At 43.9% G+C, this 21,293-nt stretch overlaps 1 protein-coding gene across 1 annotated transcript; it reads left to right on the top strand.

The window, feature by feature from the left end:
• The first annotated feature begins 9,241 nt into the window (after positions 1-9,241).
• On the top strand, positions 9,242-15,875 carry LOC115125891 (gamma-aminobutyric acid receptor-associated protein-like 2). The gene is made up of 3 exons (XM_065012452.1): positions 9,242-9,495; positions 10,689-10,744; positions 15,446-15,875. Exons 1-3 carry the CDS (start codon positions 9,462-9,464, stop codon positions 15,629-15,631), a joined length of 276 nt encoding a protein of 91 aa, XP_064868524.1. The 5' UTR covers positions 9,242-9,461; the 3' UTR covers positions 15,632-15,875.
• The last annotated feature ends 5,418 nt before the right edge of the window (positions 15,876-21,293 follow it).

The raw sequence follows: 21,293 nt of genomic DNA, 5'->3' as shown, positions 1-21,293 counted from the left end.
CTGACCCCTCCTCCCAACCAGCTAAGGGCTGATAACCCCTCCTCCCTGATAACCCAGCTAACCAGCTAAGGGCTGATAACCCCTCCTCCCTGACAACCAGCTAAGGGCTGATAACCCCTCCTCCCTGACAACCAGCTAAGGGCTGATAACCCTCCTCCCTGACAACCAGCTAAGGGCTGATAACCCCTCCTCCCCCTTACAACCAGCTAAGGGCTGATAACCCTCCTCCCTTACAACCAGCTAAGGGCTGATAACTTAACCCCTCCTCCCTGAAACCAGCTAAGGGCTGATAACCCCTCCTGACAACCCTGACAACCAGCTAAGGGCTGATAACCCCCTCCCTACAACCAGCTAAGGGCTGATAACCCCTCCTCCCTTACAACCAGCTAAGGGCTGATAACTGGAAGCCTCCCTCAAGACAACCAGCTAGTTAGGGCTGTATTCATAACCACGGTTTGTGGTCATTAGCTCCTTTAACGAAAATCCTCGGAACGGAACATACCGGACCGATTTTTTTCTCTCCATGTCCCTGATTTCAACTGCTCTCTGGACATTCACTCCCGGATCTCACAGCTAGCTGGCTGCTATCCGTGTGTCTATCTGCTTTAATCGATTCGGAGCAAACATAAATTACTCCGGAGCTAAGCTCCGTCAACCACTCCTGAGCTCCGTCAATCACTCCTGGGCTGCAGTCACCTATCCGGACCCCTTGCCTACACAACCAGCTCACAACTGGACTGCCGGCTTATAACTCGACGTTACCTGAATCCCTTAAAACCAGCTTACCGGATAAGGAATGACAATCGGACAATTTATTTATTTTTATTATTAACATGTTTCTCTATAACTATATCTATTGTTTTTATTTTTTGTTGTTGTGTGATTTGGACTAATCCCCTCTACCACGGAACTCCACTAATCTACTGACGGAACGCAAGAGGTGGCTAACAACAGACCTCCATCCTATGCTAGCTTGCTACCCGATGTCCCTAGCTGTCTAAATCCGTGACCCCCAAACCAACCTCTCCACTCCCTGGACCCTTTTGATCCGACTAAGGATGCCTCTCCTTAATGTCAATAACCATTGCTGTTCTGGTTAGTGTTTATTGGCTTATTTCACTGTAGAGCCTCTAGTCCTCCCTTACAACCAGCACCACCCACACATGCAATGACATCTCCTGGTTTCAATGATGTTTCTAGAGACCCTCTCTCATCCTCAATACCAGGTTTACCAGTACTCACATCCTACCATACCTTTGTCTGCATTATACCTTGATGCTATTTTATCGCCCCCAGAAACCTCCTTTTACTCCTGTTCCAGACGTTCTAGACGACCAACTTATTGCTTTTAGCCGTACCCTTATTCTTCTCCTCCTATGTTCCTCTGGCGATGTGAGGTGAACCAGGCCCTGCAGTGCCTAGCTCCACTCCTATTCCCCAGGCGCTCTCTTTTGATGACTTCTGTAACCGTAATAGCCTTGGTTTCATGCATGTTAACATTAGAACCAGCTGCTTTAGCACACTCTGCCAACCGGATGTTCTAGCTGATAGGAAACCCCAAAATTCAGAAATTTTCAAACTACAACATTTTCAGACAAGATAGACAACCAGCTGTTGGGCTGCAAAGAAGCCTCAGAGTTCCCTAAAACCAGCTGTACCCAAACAATTTGAACTTCTACTTTTAAAAATAACCCTCTAAAAACAAGTCTCTCACCGTTGCCGCCTGCTATAGACCACCCTCTGCTCCCAGCTGTGCTCTGGACACCATATGTGAACTGATTGCCCCCATCTATCAACTAAACTGGAACATGCTTAACACCCCAGCCATCCTACAATCTAAACTTGATGCCCTCAATCTCACACAAATTATCAATGAACCTACCAGGTACCCCCTTAAAACCAGCTAGAGGCTGATAATCTCCCACTCCTCCCTTGCCTGCAAACCAGCGGCTGTAAAAAACGCTCCCTGAAACATCAGCGAGCAGGCCTTTCTAATCGACCTGGCCGGGGTGTCCTGGAAGGATATTGATCTCATAGGATGCTGATATTTTTTTAAATGCCCCTAACAATCTTAAATAAACTCCCTCAAGAAAATTAGAACCAGCTATAGCCCTTGGTTCTGATGACTGCCCTTAACCAACACAAAAACATCCTATGGCGTTCTGCATTAGCATCGAACAGCCCCGAAGATAATGCAGCTGTTCAGGGAAGCTAGAAACCGTTATACACAGGCAGTTAAGCCAAGGCTAGCTTTTTCCTCTTCCTGCAACACTAACCAGACACTGTAAAGTCCTGATAACCTCCTCCCCTCCCTGAAGATACAACCAGCTGAGAATTTCAATAAGGCTGATATGCTTTCCACCTGGCAACCCTACCCCTCCCTGCACCCCAACAGACCAGCCCAAGCCTTCCCCATTTCTCCTTCTCCCAAATCCACCAGCTGAAAGGCTGAAAAATAACCCCTCCTCCCTGGATCTGCCGAAAACCAGCTGTTCAACCTCTCTTTCTTGTCATCTGAGATTCCCAAAGATTGAAACCCCCCCCTCTTCAAAGGGGGACACTCTTGACCCTCAGACCTATATCTATCCTACCACCAGCTGAAAGCTGATAACCCCTACCTTCTCTGCTATGCAATCTGGTTTCAGAGCTGGTCATGGGTGCACCTCAACCAGATATCTTACCGCCATCGATAAACATTACTGTCAGCCGAAATCTGGCCAAGGGCTTTGATAACCCCTCCTCCTTACAACCAGCCTTGGGGCTGATTGCCTCCCTAAAAACCAACTACTTCTCTGATAAGTTCAGTGTGTCAAATCGGAGGGTCTGCTGTCCAACCAGTCTCTATGGGGTGCCACAGGGTTCAATTCTTGGACCGACTCTCTTCTCTGTATACATCAATGATGTTGCTCTTGCTGCTGGTGAGTCTCTGATCCATACACCATTCTGTATACTTCCTCCCTTCTTTGACACTGTGTTAACAACCCTCCAGGCAAGCTTCAATGCCATACAACCTCCTTCCTGGCCTCCAATTGCTCTTAAATACAAGTAAAACTAAATGCATGCTCTTCAAGGCTGCACCTACCCGCCTGTCCAACCACTACTCTGGACGGCTCCCTGATACAAAACCACTGTAAACTCTCCCTTCCAGAAGTTAAATCTAGAATTGATAATCCTTCACTCCTGCCAAACTACCCTTGATAACCAAGCTGATGTCATTTACAAAATAGCCTCCATAACCCCTCCTCAACAAATTGGATGCAGTCTGATCACAGTGCTATCCGTTTTGTCACCAAAGCCCCAGCTGATAACCCCTCCGTTGGCAACCAGCTGAAACCACTGGCTCCATGTCATCTACAAGACCCTGCTAGGTAAAGTCCCCCTCTCCTCGCTGGTCACCATAGCATCTCCCACCTGTAGCACACGCTGATATCTCTCTAGTCACCCCCAAAACCAGCTCTCCTTCCAGTTCTCTGCCCAATGACTGGAACAACCCTTAAATTGAAACCTTCCTCCTCACTAGCTTTAACCACCTCTAACAGATTACTAACCAGCTATAATTTGACTACCTCTTTCCTAACTGATAACCCCACCCCATTATTTTTATTTCTACCACATTCTTCCATTGCAATACTAATTCCCTTTGCCACCAGCCCTTCTCACCCTCACATTGTATATAGACTGTTTTTTTTTTTACTGTATTATTGACTGTATGTTTGTTTTACTCCATGTCTGTATGTGTAACCCCTGGCCTCCCTGATAACCAAGCTGTTAAATAAGGTGAAATAAAAAAATAAAAAAACCCTCCTCCCTTAAAACCAGCTAAGGGCTGATAACTCCTCCTCCCTGATGACCAGCTGAAGGCTGATGACCCCTCCCTCTGATAACCAGCTGAAGGCTGATGACCCCTCCCTCTGATAACCAGCTGAAGTCTGGTAACCCCTCCTCCCTGATAACCAGCTGAAGTCTGATAACCCCTCCTCCCTGATAATCAGCTGAAGGCTGATAACCCCTCCTCCCTGATAATCAGCTGAAGGCTGATAACCCCTCCTCCCTGATAACCAGCTGAAGTCTGATAACCCCTCCTCCCTGATAATCAGCTGAAGGCTGATAACCCCTCCTCCCTGATAACCAGCTGAAGTCTGATAACCCCTCCTCCCTGATAACCAGCTGAAGTCTGATAACCCCTCCTCTCTGATAACCAGCAGAAGTCTGGTAACCACTCCTCCCTGATGACCAGCTGAAGGCTGATGACCCCTCCCTCTAATAATAACCAGCTGAAGGCTGATGACCCCTCCCTCTGATAACCAGCTGAAGGCTGATGACCCCTCCCTCTGATAACCAGCTGAAAGCTGGTAACCCCTCCCTGATAACCAGCTGAAAGCTGAGGATAGTAAAGGGGAAACTGTTTGACATCAACAAAACCAGGGTTGTAAAATTCTAGTAACTTTCTGCAAATTTCCCTGGTTTTCCAGAACTCCTGGTTGGTTGATAATGGGGTTGCCATTTTGACATCAACACAACGTACATATCACAGGAGACCCCTGCTCATAATAATGACCGGAACGGAGCAAATGGAACGGCATCAAACACCTGGAAACCATGGAAACCATGCGTTAGATGGTATTTGGTACCATTCCATAGATTCCACTCCAGTCATTACCATGAGCCCATCCTCCCTGATTAAAGTGCCACCAACCTCCTGTGGGTGCATACACAGTTTTGATAACCTCGTAGAACCAACCTGATCTCGGGGCTTCCTTGAGATGAAACAGAATGGTGAGCTATCGCATGATCAGGCTAGTTCACGAGAATACAGTTTTGGATTATGTCAAAGTGCAAAATTCTGGAAACTTTCCCCCTGAAAAATGCTGAAGTTTTCCAGAAATCCCAGCTGGAAGATTCTGGGAATCAGGATGGTATAAGTAGGAAATCCAACCTGGATTTCTGGAAAAACCTGATGACAGCGAGTGTTGCAGAGGCTGGCAAGTCAACTACACACACTACACTGTAAAGTTACTGTATAATAATAATAGTAGATTACTGTCGTGTGTTGTATTATCCTCATTCTGTATCACCACGTACTAAAGCACTGCTGATATCTGAATACCTGTATATGTTATACAGCCAATACTATTAGTACATACTTATAATAAAACAATTAGTGATAAATAATAGAGCTGGGTTATGACCTTCACATGGCAATAACACTCCAATCAGAGCACGGATTAAACTGCTTCAAACCGTCCAGCTACAGACTCGCTGTTGCCTGATGGAGCTGGGGGGTGGGAGTGACTGAATAAAGGAGGGGGGTGAGAGTGGAATAAAGGGGGTGAGTGACTGAATAAAGGGGGGGGGTGAGAGTGACTGAATAAAGGAGGGGGGGGAGAGTGACTGAATAAAGGAGGGGGTGAGAGTGACTGAATAAAGGAGGGGGGGGGAGTGACTGAATAAAGGAGGGGGGTGAGAGTGACTGAATAAAGGAGGGGGGAGAGTGACTGAATAAAGGAGGGGGTGGGAGTGACTGAATAAAGGAGGGGGAGAGTGACTGAATAAAGGGGGGGACTGAATAAAGGGGACTGAATAAAGGGGGGTGAGAGTGACTGAATAAAGGAGGGGGTGAGAGTGACTGAATAAAGGAGGGGGTGAGAGTGACTGAATAAAGGAGGAGGGGGTGACTGAATAAAGGAAAGGAATAAAGGAGGGGGGGGGAGTGACTGAATAAAGGAGGGGGGTGGGAGAGTGACTGAATAAAGGAGGGGGTGGGAATGACTGAATAAAGGGGGGTGAGAGTGACTGAATAAAGGAGGGGGTGAGAGTGACTGAATAAAGGAGGGGGTGAGAGTGACTGAATAAAGGAGGAGGGGGTGACTGAATAAAGGAGGAGGGGGAGTGACTGAATAAAGGAGGGGGAGGTGAGAGTGACTGAATAAAGGAGGGGGTAAAGGAGAGTGACTGAATAAAGGAGGGGGTGAGAGTGACTGAATAAAGGAGGGGGTGAGAGTGACTGAATAAAGGGGGGTGAGAGTGACTGAATAAAGGAGGGAGGGTGAGAGTGACTGAATAAAGGAGGAGGGGGTGACTGAATAAAGGAGGAGGGGGAGTGACTGAATAAAGGAGGGGGTGAGAGTGACTGAATAAAGGAGGGGGGGAGAGTGACTGAATAAAGAAGGGGGTGGGAGTGACTGAATAAAGGAGGGGGGGAAAGTGACTGAATAAAAGGGGGGGTGAGAGGGACTGAATAAAGGAGGGGGGGAGTGACTGAATAAAGGAGGGGGTGAGAGTGACTGAATAAAGGAGGGGGAGTGACTGAATAAAGGAGGGGGTGGGAGTGACTGAATAAAGGAGGGGGGGGAGAGTGACTGAATAAAGGGGGGGTGAGAGTGACTGAATAAAGGAGGGGGGTGAGAGTGACTGAATAAAGGAGGGGGGTGAGAGTGACTGAATAAAAAGGAGGAGGGGGAGAGTGACTGAATAAAGGAGGGGGGAGGTGAGAGTGACTGAATAAAGGAGGGGGGGGGTGACTGAATAAAGGAGTGTGACTGAATAAAGGAGGGGGGTAGAGAGTGACTGAATAAAGGGGGTGAGAATGACTGAATAAAGGAGGGGGTGAGAGTGACTGAATAAAGGAGGAGGGGTGACTGAATAAAGGAGGCTGAATAAAGGGGGGAGAGTGACTGAATAAAGGAGGGGGTGAGAGTGACTGAATAAAGGAGGGGGTGAGAGTGACTGAATAAAGGAGGAGGGGGAGTGACTGAATAAAATAGGACTGGGGGAGAGTGACTGAATAAAGGAAGGGGGGGATGAGAGTGACTGAATAAAGGAGGGGGGGAGTGACTGAATAAAGGAGGAGGGGGGAGTGACTGAATAAAGGAGGGGGGGTGAGAGTGACTGAATAAAGGAGGGGGTGAGAGTGACTGAATAAAGGAGAGGGGGTGAATAAAGGGGGGTGAGTGACTGAATAAAGGAGGGGGGTGAGAGTGTCTGAATAAAGGAGGGGGGGGGGTAAAGGAGAGAATAAAGGACTAAATAAAGGAGGGGGTGAGAGTGACTGAATAAAGGAGGGGGTGAGAGTGACTAAATAAAGGAGGGGGGTGAGAGTGACTGAATAAAGGAGGGGGTGAGAGTGACTGAATAAAGGAGGAGGGGATGACTGAATAAAGGAGGAGGGGGGTGACTGAATAAAAAGGAGGAGGGGGGGAGTGACTGAATAAAGGAGGGGGTGAGAGTGACTGAATAAAGGAGGGGGTGAGAGTGACTGAATAAAGGAGGGGGGTGAGAGTGACTGAATAAAGGAGGGGGTGAGAGTGACTGAATAAAGGAGGGGGGGGGTGAATAAAGGAGTGACTGAATAAAGGAGGGGGTAAAGGAGAGTGACTGAATAAAGGAGGGGGTGAGAGTGACTGAATAAAGGAGGGGGTGAAAGTGACTGAATAAAGGAGGGGGGGTGAGAGTGACTGAATAAAGGAGGGGGTGAGAGTGACTGAATAAAGGAGGGGGTGAGAGTAACTGAATAAAGGAGGGGGGTGAGAGTGACTGAATAAAGGAGGGGGTGAGAGTGACTGAATAAAGGAGGGGGTGAGAGTGACTGAATAAAGGAGGGGTGTGAGAGTGACTGAATAAAGGAGGGGGTGAGAGTGACTGAATAAAGGAGGGGGGGGGTGACTGAATAAAGGAGGGGGGGGGAGTGACTGAATAAAGGAGGGGGTGAGAGTGACTGAATAAAAGGAGGGGGTGAGAGTGACTGAATAAAGGAGGGGGGGGTGAGAGTGACTGAATAAAGGAGGAGGGGGGGGTGAGAGTGGCTGAATAAAGGAGGGGGTGAGAGTGACTGAATAAAGGAGGGGGTGAGAGTGACTGAATAAAGGAGGGGGGGTGAGAGTGACTGAATAAAGGAGGGGGGTGAAAGTGACTGAATAAAAGGAGGGGGTGAGAGTGACTGAATAAAGGAGGGGGTGAGAGTGACTGAATAAAGGAGTGGGGTGAGAGTAACTGAATAAAGGAGGGGGGGTGAGAGTGACTGAATAAAGGAGGGGGGGTGAGAGTGACTGAATAAAGGAGGGGGGGGTGAGAGTGACTGAATAAAGGACCAGCTGATGGTACAGTCCCATAGTGCTGTTACTGAAGCCTACTTTGAAGGCCCAAAATAATGACGAGTGTGTCCACTGGGATCCTATTTCAACCAGTCTTATGTATGATTCCGTATGTAACTCTCTAGTGAGATGCCGCCCAAACAACATATCTATGATATTCCTATGTGAATCAATGCCTTACTTTATCCCATGAAAAGGGTGAGAAAATAGAGAGGATTTATGGAGATATAATGGGGTTTCTAGGACAAATCACTTGCTCATCAGCTCAGGCATCTGTCATAAACTATTTTATTTTTTATTTCACCTTTATTTAACCAGGTTGGCTAGTTGAGAACAAGTTCTTATTTGCAAAGCAGTTCGACACATACAACAACACAGTTACACATGGAATAAACAAACATACAATCAATAATACAGTAGAAAAATCAATATACAGTGTGTGCAAATGAGGTAAGATAAGAGAGGTAAGGCAATAAATAGGCCATGGTGGTGAAGTAATTACAATGTAGCAATTAAACACTGGAATAGTAGGGTGTGCAGAAGATGAATGTGCAAGTAGAGATACTAGGGTGCAAAGGAACAAGATAAATAAATAAATACAGAATGGGGATGAGGTAGATTGGATGGGCTATTTACAGATGAGCTATGTACAGGTGCAGTGATCTGTGAGCTGCTCTGACAGCTGGTGCTTAAAGCTAGTGAGGGAGGTAAGAGACTCCAGCTTCTAGACCAGAATGTAATGTTTTTTTTTTTAATATAATGCTATCCGGGATCTTTGGGACGTCCATAACCTAAATCCTAACCCTTACCCTAAAACTTAACCAGAGCCCTTACCCTAACATTAACCATTTTAAATGTAAATTCAAAGGGGTAAAGTCGAGTTGGAATGATCCAGAACAGCAAGTACCTTTAAAAAAAAAAGAACGAAAGTAGACTGAGATCCTAGATATGTTCCAGAGATACAAAATCTGCACATACCTGCTCTAGGTTATAGCAGACTGTTAGCTACGTCTTTATCGTGTGGATTGGTGATTGGACGTTAAACACGCAAACTTTAAACACCGAGGCGTTGTAAAGATCTGATAATCTGCGCAGCATGTGTGTCTCTGAACCGCACCCACTCGAATCAGCCCCCGTCCCCTGCGATGCGATGGTACAGTCCCATAGTGACGGCATCGCCTGGGAAGCGCTGAGGCCGACTGAGACTTGTTTTGCTACATTGTTGACGTTCTTGCTCAACGTTTTTACATTGTTTTGAGTTTTAGGAATACAGCAATAGCAATATTTCTTTTTTTTTGTCACTGTCTGATTCCTCACCAACCCTCTACGATTTTACTGCGCATCGAGCAAACTCTCCCGGAATCAGCCACCATGAAATGGATGTTCAAAGAGGATCATTCCCTGGGTAAAGGGGGTTACTTGTTTCATAACAGGCAAATAACAAAATTGTCAAAATAGGAACAAATGTGTATCTCCTCTGTATTCTTATTTTTTTAATGTAATTTACTGATTATGATTGGCTACTTTTCTGCACTAACATTGGCTGACTGTAGTGGCCTAGCCGCTCAGATGTTGTTGAGTCCTTTGGCTACAAAATTGGCTACGAAGTTAATCGAAATTGTATGTCGACGTCACTTAATGTCTTGTTTAAAAGACATTAGTCAAATATTGCTAATGGATTGGTTGTTTTATTGGTTAAATGTGCTATGCGTTTTAATTTTGAACCACCTCGATTCCGGACTTGTCGTTCCTATTGACATGACAACTGATATGATAGTGATATTGAAAGTAAATATATCATGTCAAATAGAACTAGGCCTATTCTGTTCTAACAAACAGTTGTCAAAATGTTGTCTCAATCCTTCTTTGCTCCTGGCGCATGTCATATCCCCTGAACATTAGGTTATTATTGTGATATAATGATATAACGATATATGGCTGAAATATTCTTACATAACATGGCAAAAATTATTTATATATTTTAACAAAAGTATATTCCAGAGTTTTCTTTTCCCTTTTGTTACATAATTTGGATATAGGCCACACCTGTATGGCTTATGTGTTAGATTGACACATAGAGAAGTAGCCTAGGGGAAATATTGACATATTTAGCCCAGTGAATTGGCAGCTTTTGCTAGTGATTACCCAGAGTGCATCTGGTGTCCAACAGCTGCTGCTGATGCCTGTGGATCTCGGTCAGGCAACGTCATGTGACCTCTCGTCAAATGTTGATCCTCCTGTCACAGCCACCCAAGAGAGTGAGTTCCAAATGGAACCCTATTCCCTATATAGTGCACTACTTTTGACCAGAGCCTTGGTTAAAAGTAGTGCACTACACAGGGAATAGGGGGGGCATTTTGGGAACCCTGCTCTTTGGTGAACTGAGTAGGTCAGGGGGGCAACCCACCGGCCTATTCTACTAATCTAAGTGGCTCTTAAGGTTCTTGATTAGCTGAATCGGCTGGTTTAGAGTAAAGGCTGGAGCAAAACGCCTACCCTCCCGGGAACTAGGAGGGTTTGAAACATGTTGTATTACTGTACCGATGACAGTGTAACACCCTTCACAACATCTCTCAATCCATCTCTTCTTCTCAACAGAACATCGGTGTATAGAGTCGGCCAAAATACGCAGCAAGTACCCAGATAGGGTTCCGGTGAGTGAGACGGGTTTTCACTGGGTGTTGGGTGTATTGTTGTACCTTTTTATTTTTGACATGGAGTCTTGCTGAGACCAATGTCTATTTTACAGATGGAAAATAAACACATCAATATGAAATGCAAAACAGATATATATGAAAACACTATAATAGAAACGAAGCACATTCTTCAGTAAAAAGACTCCTCAATCAGTTTGTTTTGCCCTAGAGGCATATTATTTCAGGTAAGGTACAGAAAATGATTGACCTAACTCTGTAGGGACCGAAGGAATGTCCATTTAGCCCTGAGCCCTGCTATGCTAACTCCTATGTCTAATGGTTATTAATGATATTAGGTACAGTGGGATTTTTTTGTTAAAATAACTTTATAAAAGTGTTTCACTCATCGTTATAACATATTTATTACCATGTAACAGTGAATTTTTTTATGCCTGTCTTATCAGGCTGTAATGATTCACCGATGCACATCGGTCCCCAATTCAAATGTTTAAGATGCAAGTTGTAAAGGTCCCGTGTGTAGCTGGTGTAGCGAGTCAGGCGCAGGACAGCAGATATGAGTAACCAAAGTACTTTACTCAAAAAAGACAAACATACAAAGTAACATCACGAGCCCACAAAGACGGACCGAATTACAATAAACAATCACTCACAAACACAACATGGGGGTCACGAGCCCACAAAGACGGACCGAATTACAATAAACAATCACTCACAAACACAACATGGGGGTCACGAGCCCACAAAGACGGACCGAATTACAACAAACAATCACTCACAAACACAACATGGGGGTCACGAGCCCACAAACACGGACCGAATTACAATAAACAATCACTCACAAACACAACATGGGGGAACAGAGGGTTAAATAATAAACAGGTGATTGGTTGAGTGAAGCCAGGTGTGATAAGACAAAGACAAAACAAATGGAAAATGAGAAAAGTGGATCGGCGGAGGCTAGAAGGCCAGCGACGTCAAACGCCGCCCGAAACAAGGAGAGGGACCGACTTTTGAGGAAGTCGTGACACAAGTGGACCCCAAACCGTAGCATAGCATCGGTCAGAAAACATTAGGAATCGCCGGTTCACATTAATTAACTATTTTTTTTGCATCATATTATATTATTTCTATCTTCTGAAAATGCAGCTCATCATTCGTGTCAAGAGCCTTCAGAAAGTATTCATACCCCTTGACTTATTCCACAGTTTCCTGTTACAGCCTGAATTCAAAATGGAAAGAATATATTTTTTTTAAATCTCACCCATCTACACACCGTACCCCATAATGACAAAGTGAAAACCAGTGTATTTTTTTAAGGAAATAAAGATATACAGAGCATTGGGAAAGTATTCAGACCCCTGGACTGTTTACATGTTTTGTTACGTCACAGCCTTATTCTAAAATGGATTAAATATTTGTTTTCCCCATATAGTACTTATAAGTATGAATACTTATAAGTACTATATGGATTTAATAGTGTTTCCCCCCCTTAAGTATTGCCACCCCTGATTCAACACATGTTAGAAGCACGTCTGGCAGTGATTACAGCTGTGTATCTTTCTGGGTAAGTCTCTGAGATCTTTGCACACCTGGATTGTACAATATTTGCCCATTTTTATTCTTTCAAAATTCTTCAAGCTCTGTCAAATTGGTTGTTGATCATCGCTAGACAACCATTTTTTTTTTGCCATAGATTTTCAAGATGATTTAGTCAAAACTGTAATTCAACTACTCACGTTCACTCTCCTCCTGGTAAGCAACCCCCCCCCCCCCCCAGTGTCTAGTGGAAAGCAGACTAGTGTCTAGTGGAAAGCAACCCCCCAGTGTAGATTTGGCCTTGTGTTTTAGGTTATTATCATGCTGAATAGTGAATTCATCTCCCAGTGTCTAGTGGTAAGCAGACTGAACCAGGTTTTCCTCAAAGATTTTGCCTGTGCTTAGCTCCATCTGTTTCTTTTTATCCTGAATAACTCCCTAGTCCTTAAAGATGACAAGCAAACATGATGCAGCCACCACTATGCTTGTAAATATGGAGAGTGGTACTCAGTAGGGTGTTGTGTTGGATTCGCTCCAAACATAACAATTTGTAATCAGGACAAAAAGTAAGTGGCTTTGGCACAGGTTTTGCAGTATTAGTTTAGCACCTTATTACAAACAGGATGCATGTTTTGGAATATGTTTTATTCTGTACAGACTTCCTTCTTTTCATTCTGTCAGTTAGGTTAGTATTGTGGAGTAACTACAATGTTGTTGATCCCATCCTCAGTTTTCTCCTATCACAGCCATTAAACTCTGTCAGTTAGGTTAGTATTGTGGAGTAACTACAATGTTGTTGATCCCATCCTCAGTTTTCTCCTATCACAGCCATTAAACTCTGTCAGTTAGGTTAGTATTGTGGAGTAACTACAATGTTGTTGATCCCATCCTCAGTTTTCTCCTATCACAGCCATTAAACTCTGTCAGTTAGGTTAGTATTGTAGAGTAACTACAATGTTGTTGATCCCATCCTCAGTTTTCTCCTATCACAGCCATTAAACTCTGTCAGTTAGGTTAGTATTGTAGAGTAACTACAATGTTGTTGATCCCATCCTCAGTTTTCTCCTATCACAGCCATTAAACTCTGTCAGTTAGGTTAGTATTGTAGAGTAACTACAATGTTGTTGATCCCATCCTCAGTTTTCTCCTATCACAGCCATTAAACTCTGTCAGTTAGGTTAGTATTGTAGAGTAACTACAATGTTGTTGATCCCATCCTCAGTTTTCTCCTATCACAGCCATTAAACTCTGTCAGTTAGGTTAGTATTGTGGAGTAACTACAATGTTGTTGATCCCATCCTCAGTTTTCTCCTATCACAGCCATTAAACTCCGTAGCTGTTTTAAAGTCCCTATTGGCCTCGTGTTGAAATCCCTGGGAAATGTATTTCTGCGTTAGGAAGGACGTCTGTATCTTTGTAGTGAATGGGTGTATTTATACACCACCTAAACTGTTATTAATAACTTCACCATGCTCAAAGGGATATTCAATAGTCTGATTTTATTTTTTTAAATTACACTCATCTACCAATAGGTGCCCTTCTTTGTTAGGTATTGGAAAACATGTGTTTCAAATTCACTGCTCTACTGAGGGACCTTACAATTATCTGTATGTGTGGGGTACAGAGATGAGGTAGTCATTAAAAAATCATGTTAAACACTATTATTGCACACAGAGAGTCCATGCAACTTATTATGTGACTTGTTAAGCCCATTGTTCCTCCTGAACCTTATTTAGACTAGCCAGTAAAGGGGTTGAATACTTATCGACTCAAGCCATTTCAGCTTTAATTTATTTAAAAATATATATTTTTCGACAACATACGTTCTTGGAGTCCCTGTATCTAGATACATATGGTTCCTCTATGGTGTTGGAGTCCCTGTATCTAGATACATATGGTTCCTCTATGGTGTTGGAGTCCCTGTATCTAGATACATATGGTTCCTTTATGGTGTTGGAGTCCCTGTATCTAGATACATATGGTTCCTCTATGGTGTTGGAGTCCCTGTCTCTAGATACATATGGTTCATCTATGGTGTTGGAGTCCCTGTATCTAGATACATATGGTTCATCTATGGTGTTGGAGTCCCTGTATCTAGATACATATGGTTCCTCTATGGTGTTGGAGTCCCTGTATCTAGATACATATGGTTCCTCTATGGTGTTGGAGTCCCTGTATCTAGATACATATGGTTCCTTTATGGTGTTGGAGTCCCTGTATCTAGATACATATGGTTCCTCTATGGTGTTGGAGTCCCTGTATCTAGATACATATGGTTCCTCTATGGTGTTGAAGTCCCTGTATCTAGATACATATGGTTCCTCTATGGTGTTGGAGTCCCTGTATCTAGATACATATGGTTCCTCTATGGTGTTGTATCTAGATACATATGGTCCCTGTAGTCCCTGTATCTAGATACATATGGTTCCTCTATGGTGTTGGAGTCCCTGTATCTAGATACATATGGTTCCTTTATGGTGTTGGAGTCCCTGTATCTAGATACTAGATACATATGGTTCCTCTATGGTGTTGGAGTCCCTGTCTCTAGATACATATGGTTCATCTATGGTGTTGGAGTCCCTGTATCTAGATACATATGGTTCATCTATGGTGTTGGAGTCCCTGTATCTAGATACATATGGTTCCTCTATGGTGTTGGAGTCCCTGTATCTAGATACATATGGTTCCTCTATGATGTTGGAGTCCCTGTATCTAGATACATATGGTTCCTCTATGGTGTTGGAGTCCCTGTATCTAGATACATATGGTTCCTCTATGGTGTTGGAGTCCCTGTATCTAGATACATATGGTTCCTCTATGGTGTTGGAGTCCCTGTATCTAGATACATATGGTTCCTTTATGGTGTTGGAGTCCCTGTATCTAGATACATATGGTTCCTCTATGGTGTTGAAGTCCCTGTATCTAGATACATATGGTTCCTCTATGGTGTTGAAGTCCCTGTATCTAGATACATATGGTTCCTCTATGACGTTGGAGTCCCTGTATCTAGATGTGTATCGAATCGTCTTGAAAGGGAAAGATGCACATCCCAACGCTGTCATATCTTTCAATTCAGTAAATCTTTATTGTTCAAGGAGGGCAATTTATGTGAACACTTACAAACATCCAATATGACATGACTCTGTGTTGTCTGTTTTGTAGGTGATCGTGGAGAAGGTGTCTGGGTCTCAGATTGTGGACATCGACAAGAGGAAGTATTTGGTCCCCTCTGACATCACGGTGGCCCAGTTCATGTGGATCATCAGGAAGCGCATCCAGCTGCCCTCGGAGAAGGCCATCTTCCTCTTCGTCGATAAGACCGTGCCTCAGTCCAGGTCGGAAATCTAAGCACTCAGTGGAATGGCACATTTAGAAAACGATATTTCCCCAAGTTAAATAGATAAAACACTGCTTTCAGCCACTGATGTTGTCAGACACTGACCATACAGCACAAATATACTGGAGGCTAGGTTTTAACAGGTTAGCCTGGGACATGAGTTATAGATATAGACACGCTGGTGGGTTAACTAGGGAGATGAGTTATAGATATAGACACGCTGGTGGGTTAACTAGGTTAACCAGGGACATGAGGTATAGATATAGACACGCTGGTGGGTTAACCAGGTTAACCAGGGACATGAGGTATAGATATAGACACGCTGGTGGGTTAACCAGGTTAACTAGGGACATGAGGTATAGATATAGACACGCTGGTGGGTTAACTAGGGACATGAGTTATAGATATAGACAAGCTGGTGGGTTAACCAGGTTAACCAGGGACATGAGGTATAGATATAGACACGCTGGTGGGTTAACCGGGTTAACCAGGGACATGAGTTATAGATATAGACACGCTGGTGGGTTAACTAGGGACATGAGTTATAAATATAGACACGCTGGTGGGTTAACCAGGTTAACTAGGGACATGAGTTATAGATATAGACACGCTGGTGGGTTAACCAGGTTAACCAGGGACATGAGTTATAGATATAGACACGCTGGTGGGTTAACTAGGGACATGAGGTATAGATATAGACACGCTGGTGGGTTAACCAGGTTAACTAGGGACATGAGGTATAGATATAGACACGCTGGTGGGTTAACCAGGTTAACTAGTGACATGTGGTATAGATATAGACACGCTGGTGGGTTAACCAGGGACATGAGTTATATATATAGACACGCTGGTGGGTTAACTAAGGACATGATTTATAGATATAGACACGCTGGTGGGTTAACCAGGTTAACTAGGGACATGAGGTATAGATGTAGACAACCTGGTGGGTTAACCAGGTTAACCAGGGACATGAGTTATAAATATAGACACACTGGTGGGTTAACCAGGTTAACCAGGGACATGAGTTATAAATATAGACACACTGGTGGGTTAACCAGGGACATGAGTTATAAATATAGACACACTGGTGGGTTAACCAGGTTAACCAGGGACATGAGTTATAAATATAGACACGCTGGTGGGTTAACTAGGTTAACCAGGGACATGAGTTATAGATATAGACACGCTGGTGGGTTAACCAGGTTAACCAGGGACATGAGTTATAGATATAGACACGCTGGTGGGTTAACTAGGGACATGAGTTATAGATATAGACACGCTGGTGGGTTAACCAGGTTAACCAGGGACATGAGTTATAGATATAGACACGCTGGTGGGTTAACTAGGGACATGAGGTATAGATATAGGCACGCTGGTGGGTTAACCAGGTTAACTAGGGACATGAGGTATAGATATAGACACACTGGTGGGTTAACCTGGGACATGAGTTATAGATATAGACACGCTGGTGGGTTAACCAGGTTAACCAGGGACATGAGGTATAGATATAGACACGCTGGTGGGTTAACCAGGTTAACCTGGGACATGAGGTATAGATATAGATACGCTGGTGGGTTAACTAGGGACATGAGGTATAAATATAGACACGCTGGTGGGTTAACCAGGTTAACCAGGGACATGAGGTATAGATATAGACACGCTGGTGGGTTAACTAGGGACATGAGTTATAAATATAGACACGCTGGTGGGTTAACCAGGTTAACTAGGGACATGAGTTATAGATATAGACACGCTGGTGGGTTAACCAGGTTAACCAGGGACATGAGTTATAGATATAGACACGCTGGTGGGTTAACTAGGGACATGAGGTATAGATATAGACACGCTGGTGGGTTAACCAGGTTAACCAGGGACATGAGTTATAAATATAGACACACTGGTGGGTTAACCAGGTTAACCAGGGACATGAGTTATAAATATAGACACACTGGTGGGTTAACCAGGTTAACCAGGGACATGAGTTATAAATATAGACACACTGGTGGGTTAACCAGGTTAACCAGGGACATGAGTTATAAATATAGACACGCTGGTGGGTTAACTAGGTTAACCAGGGACATGAGTTATAGATATAGACACGCTGGTGGGTTAACCAGGTTAACCAGGGACATGAGTTATAGATATAGACACGCTGGTGGGTTAACTAGGGACATGAGTTATAGATATAGACACGCTGGTGGGTTAACCAGGTTAACCAGGGACATGAGTTATAGATATAGACACGCTGGTGGGTTAACTAGGGACATGAGGTATAGATATAGGCACGCTGGTGGGTTAACCAGGTTAACTAGGGACATGAGGTATAGATATAGACACACTGGTGGGTTAACCTGGGACATGAGTTATAGATATAGACACGCTGGTGGGTTAACCAGGTTAACCAGGGACATGAGGTATAGATATAGACACGCTGGTGGGTTAACCAGGTTAACCTGGGACATGAGGTATAGATATAGATACGCTGGTGGGTTAACTAGGGACATGAGGTATAAATATAGACACGCTGGTGGGTTAACCAGGTTAACCAGGGACATGAGGTATAGATATAGACACGCTGGTGGGTTAACTAGGGACATGAGTTATAGATATAGACAAGCTGGTGGGTTAACCAGGTTAGCCTGGGACATGAGTTATAGATATAGACAAGCTGGTGGGTTAACCAGGGACATGAGTTATAGATATAGACACACTGGTGGGTTAACTAGGGACATGAGGTATAGATATAGACACGCTGGTGGGTTAACCAGGTTAACCAGGGACATGAGGTATAGATATAGACACGCTGGTGGGTTAACCAGGTTAACCAGGGACATGAGTTATAAATATAGACACGCTGGTGGGTTAACCAGGGACATGAGTTATAGATATAGACACGCTGGTGGGTTAACCAGGTTAACTAGGGACATGAGGTATAGATATAGACACGCTGGTGGGTTAACCAGGGACATGAGGTATAGATATAGACACGCTGGTGGGTTAACTAGGTTAACCAGGGACATGAGGTATAGATATAGACACGCTGGTGGGTTAACCAGGGACATGAGGTATAGATATAGACACGCTGGTGGGTTAACCAGGTTAACCAGGGACATGTGGTATAGATATAGACACGCTGGTGGGTTAACTAGGGACATGAGTTATAGATATAGACACGCTGGTGGGTTAACCAGGTTAACCTGGGACATGAGTTATAAATATAGACACACTGGTGGGTTAACCAGGTTAACCTGGGACATGAGTTATAAATATAGACACACTGGTGGGTTAACCAGGTTAACCAGGGACATGAGTTATAAATATAGACAAGCTGGTGGGTTAACCAGGTTAACCAGGGACATGAGTTATATATACATGTAGACAAGCTCACACACCAGCTGCTCTAAAGGGCCCACTCCTCATGGGTTCATATTTTGACCTTTGACCTTTGTTTCTTCCTCAATAAGACACAGCATCCAGGTCCCTGTCTGAACCCACGGATACTAGTGGCTGCTGGTTTAGAACTGATTCGCTGCTACCACAGGATATCCTTTAGCTTGACTTATACACATATCCAGTGCATTCGGAAAGTATTCAGACCCCTTGACTTTTTCCACAGTTTGTGACGTTTACAGCCTTATTCCAAAATTGATAAAAATAGTTTTCTTTTCTTCATCAAGCTACACACAATACCCCATAATGACATCACAATACCCCATAATGACATCACAATACCCCATAATGACAAAGCTAAGAGGTTTTGTTAGAAAATTTTCGCAAATTTATCCAAAATAATTATTTACATAAGTATTCAGACCCTTTACTCAGTACTTGTTGAAGCACCTTTGGCAACGATTACAGCATTGAGTCTTCTTGGGTATGACTCTACAAACTTGGCACACCTGTATTTGGGGAGTTTCTCCCCAAGTTTCTCCCCAAATACAGTTTTTACTGAGGAGTGGCTTCCGTCTGGCCACCCTACCATAAAGGCCTGATTGGTGGAGTGCTGCAGAGATGGTTGTCCTTCTGGAAGGTTCTCCCATCTCCACAGAGGAACTATAAAGCTCTGTCAGAGTGACCACCTTCCTGACCAAGGCCCTTCTCCCCCAATTGCTCAGTTTGGCCGGGCAGCCAGCTCTAGGTGTCTTGGTGGTTCCAAACTTCTTCCATTTAAGAATGATGGAGGCCACTGTGTTCTTGGGGACAGTCAATGCTGCAGACGTTTTTTGTACCTTTCCCCAGATCTGTGCCTCGATACAATCCTGTCTCTGAGGTCTACGGACAATTCCTTTGACCTCATGGCTTGGTTTTTGCTCTGACATGCACTGTCAACTGTGGGATCTTTTATATAGACAGGTGTGTGCCTTTCCAAATCATGTCCAATCAATTGAATTTACCACAGTTGGACTCCAATCAAGTTGTAGAAACATCTCAAGGATGATTAAGGTAACCAGGATGCACCTGAGCTCAGTTTGGAGTTTCATAGTAAAGGATCTGAATACTTATGTAAATACGTTTTCATACATTTCTTAAAAACTGTTTTTACTTGGTGGTATTGTGGTATTTACTTGGTGGTATTATGGGGTATTGTGATGTCGTTATGGGGTATTGTGATGTCGTTATGGGGTATTGTGATGTCGTTATGGGGTATTGTGATGTCGTTATGGGGTATTGTGATGTCGTTATGGGGTATTGTGATGTCGTTATGGGGTATTGTGTGTAGATTGATGAGTATTTTAATTTTTTTATTTAATCCATGTTAGAATAAGACTGTAACAAAATGTGGAAAAAGTCCAGGGGTCTGAAATCTTTCATAATGCGTTGTAAATGAAGGCTAACATTCAATCTGGGTGGTGTTAGATCCACGTTATAGCATCCTTAAAGGTATATTCAGATTGAGCCATCAATCTGGGTGGTGTTAGGTCCACGTTATAGCATCCTTAAAGGTATATTCAGATTGAGCCATCAATCTGGGTGGTGTTAGATCCACGTTATAGCATCCTTAAAGGTATATTCAGATTGAGCCATCAATCTGGGTGGTGTTAGGTCCACGTTATAGCATCCTTAAAGGTATATTCAGATTGAACCATCAATCTGGGTGGTGTTAGATCCACGTTATAGCATCCTTAAAGGTATATTCAGATTGAGCCATCAATCTGGGTGGTGTTAGATCCACTGGGTGGTGTTAGGCATCCTTAAAGGTATATTCAGTTATAGCATCCTTAGTATATTCAGATTGAGCCATCAATCTGGGTGGTGTTAGGTCCACGTTATAGCATCCTTAAAGGTATATTCAGATTGAGCCATCAATCTGGGTGGTGTTAGGTCCACGTTATAGCATCCTTAAAGGTATATTCAGATTGAGCCATCAATCTGGGTGGTGTTAGGTCCACGTTATAGCATCCTTAAAGGTATATTCAGATTGAGCCATCAATCTGGGTGGTGTTAGGTCCACGTTATAGCATCCTTAAAGGTATATTCAGATTGAGCCATCAATCTGGGTGGTGTTAGGTCCACGTTATAGCATCCTTAAAGGTATATTCAGATTGAGCCATCAATCTGGGTGGTGTTAGGTCCACGTTATAGCATCCTTAAAGGTATATTCAGATTGAGCCATCAATCTGGGTGGTGTTAGGTCCACGTTATAGCATCCTTAAAGGTATATTCAGATTGAGC

The sequence above is a fragment of the Oncorhynchus nerka genome, linkage group LG27, assembly GCF_034236695.1.
Source record: "Oncorhynchus nerka isolate Pitt River linkage group LG27, Oner_Uvic_2.0, whole genome shotgun sequence".
NCBI classification, from domain to species: Eukaryota; Metazoa; Chordata; class Actinopteri; order Salmoniformes; family Salmonidae; genus Oncorhynchus; species Oncorhynchus nerka.
The sequence above is the reverse complement of the archived record's forward strand: the minus strand, read 5'-3'. Positions and strand labels throughout refer to the sequence as shown.

Excerpts from the sequence above, each read along its gene's own strand:
- LOC115125891 (XM_065012452.1), top strand. The coding sequence starts at position 9,462 with ATGAAATGGATGTTCAAAGAGGATCATTCCCTGG. Across the intron at positions 9,496-10,688 it reads CAAAGAGGATCATTCCCTGG|AACATCGGTGTATAGAGTCG; the intron begins GTAAAGGGGGTT and ends TCTTCTCAACAG. Across the intron at positions 10,745-15,445 it reads AGTACCCAGATAGGGTTCCG|GTGATCGTGGAGAAGGTGTC; the intron begins GTGAGTGAGACG and ends TCTGTTTTGTAG.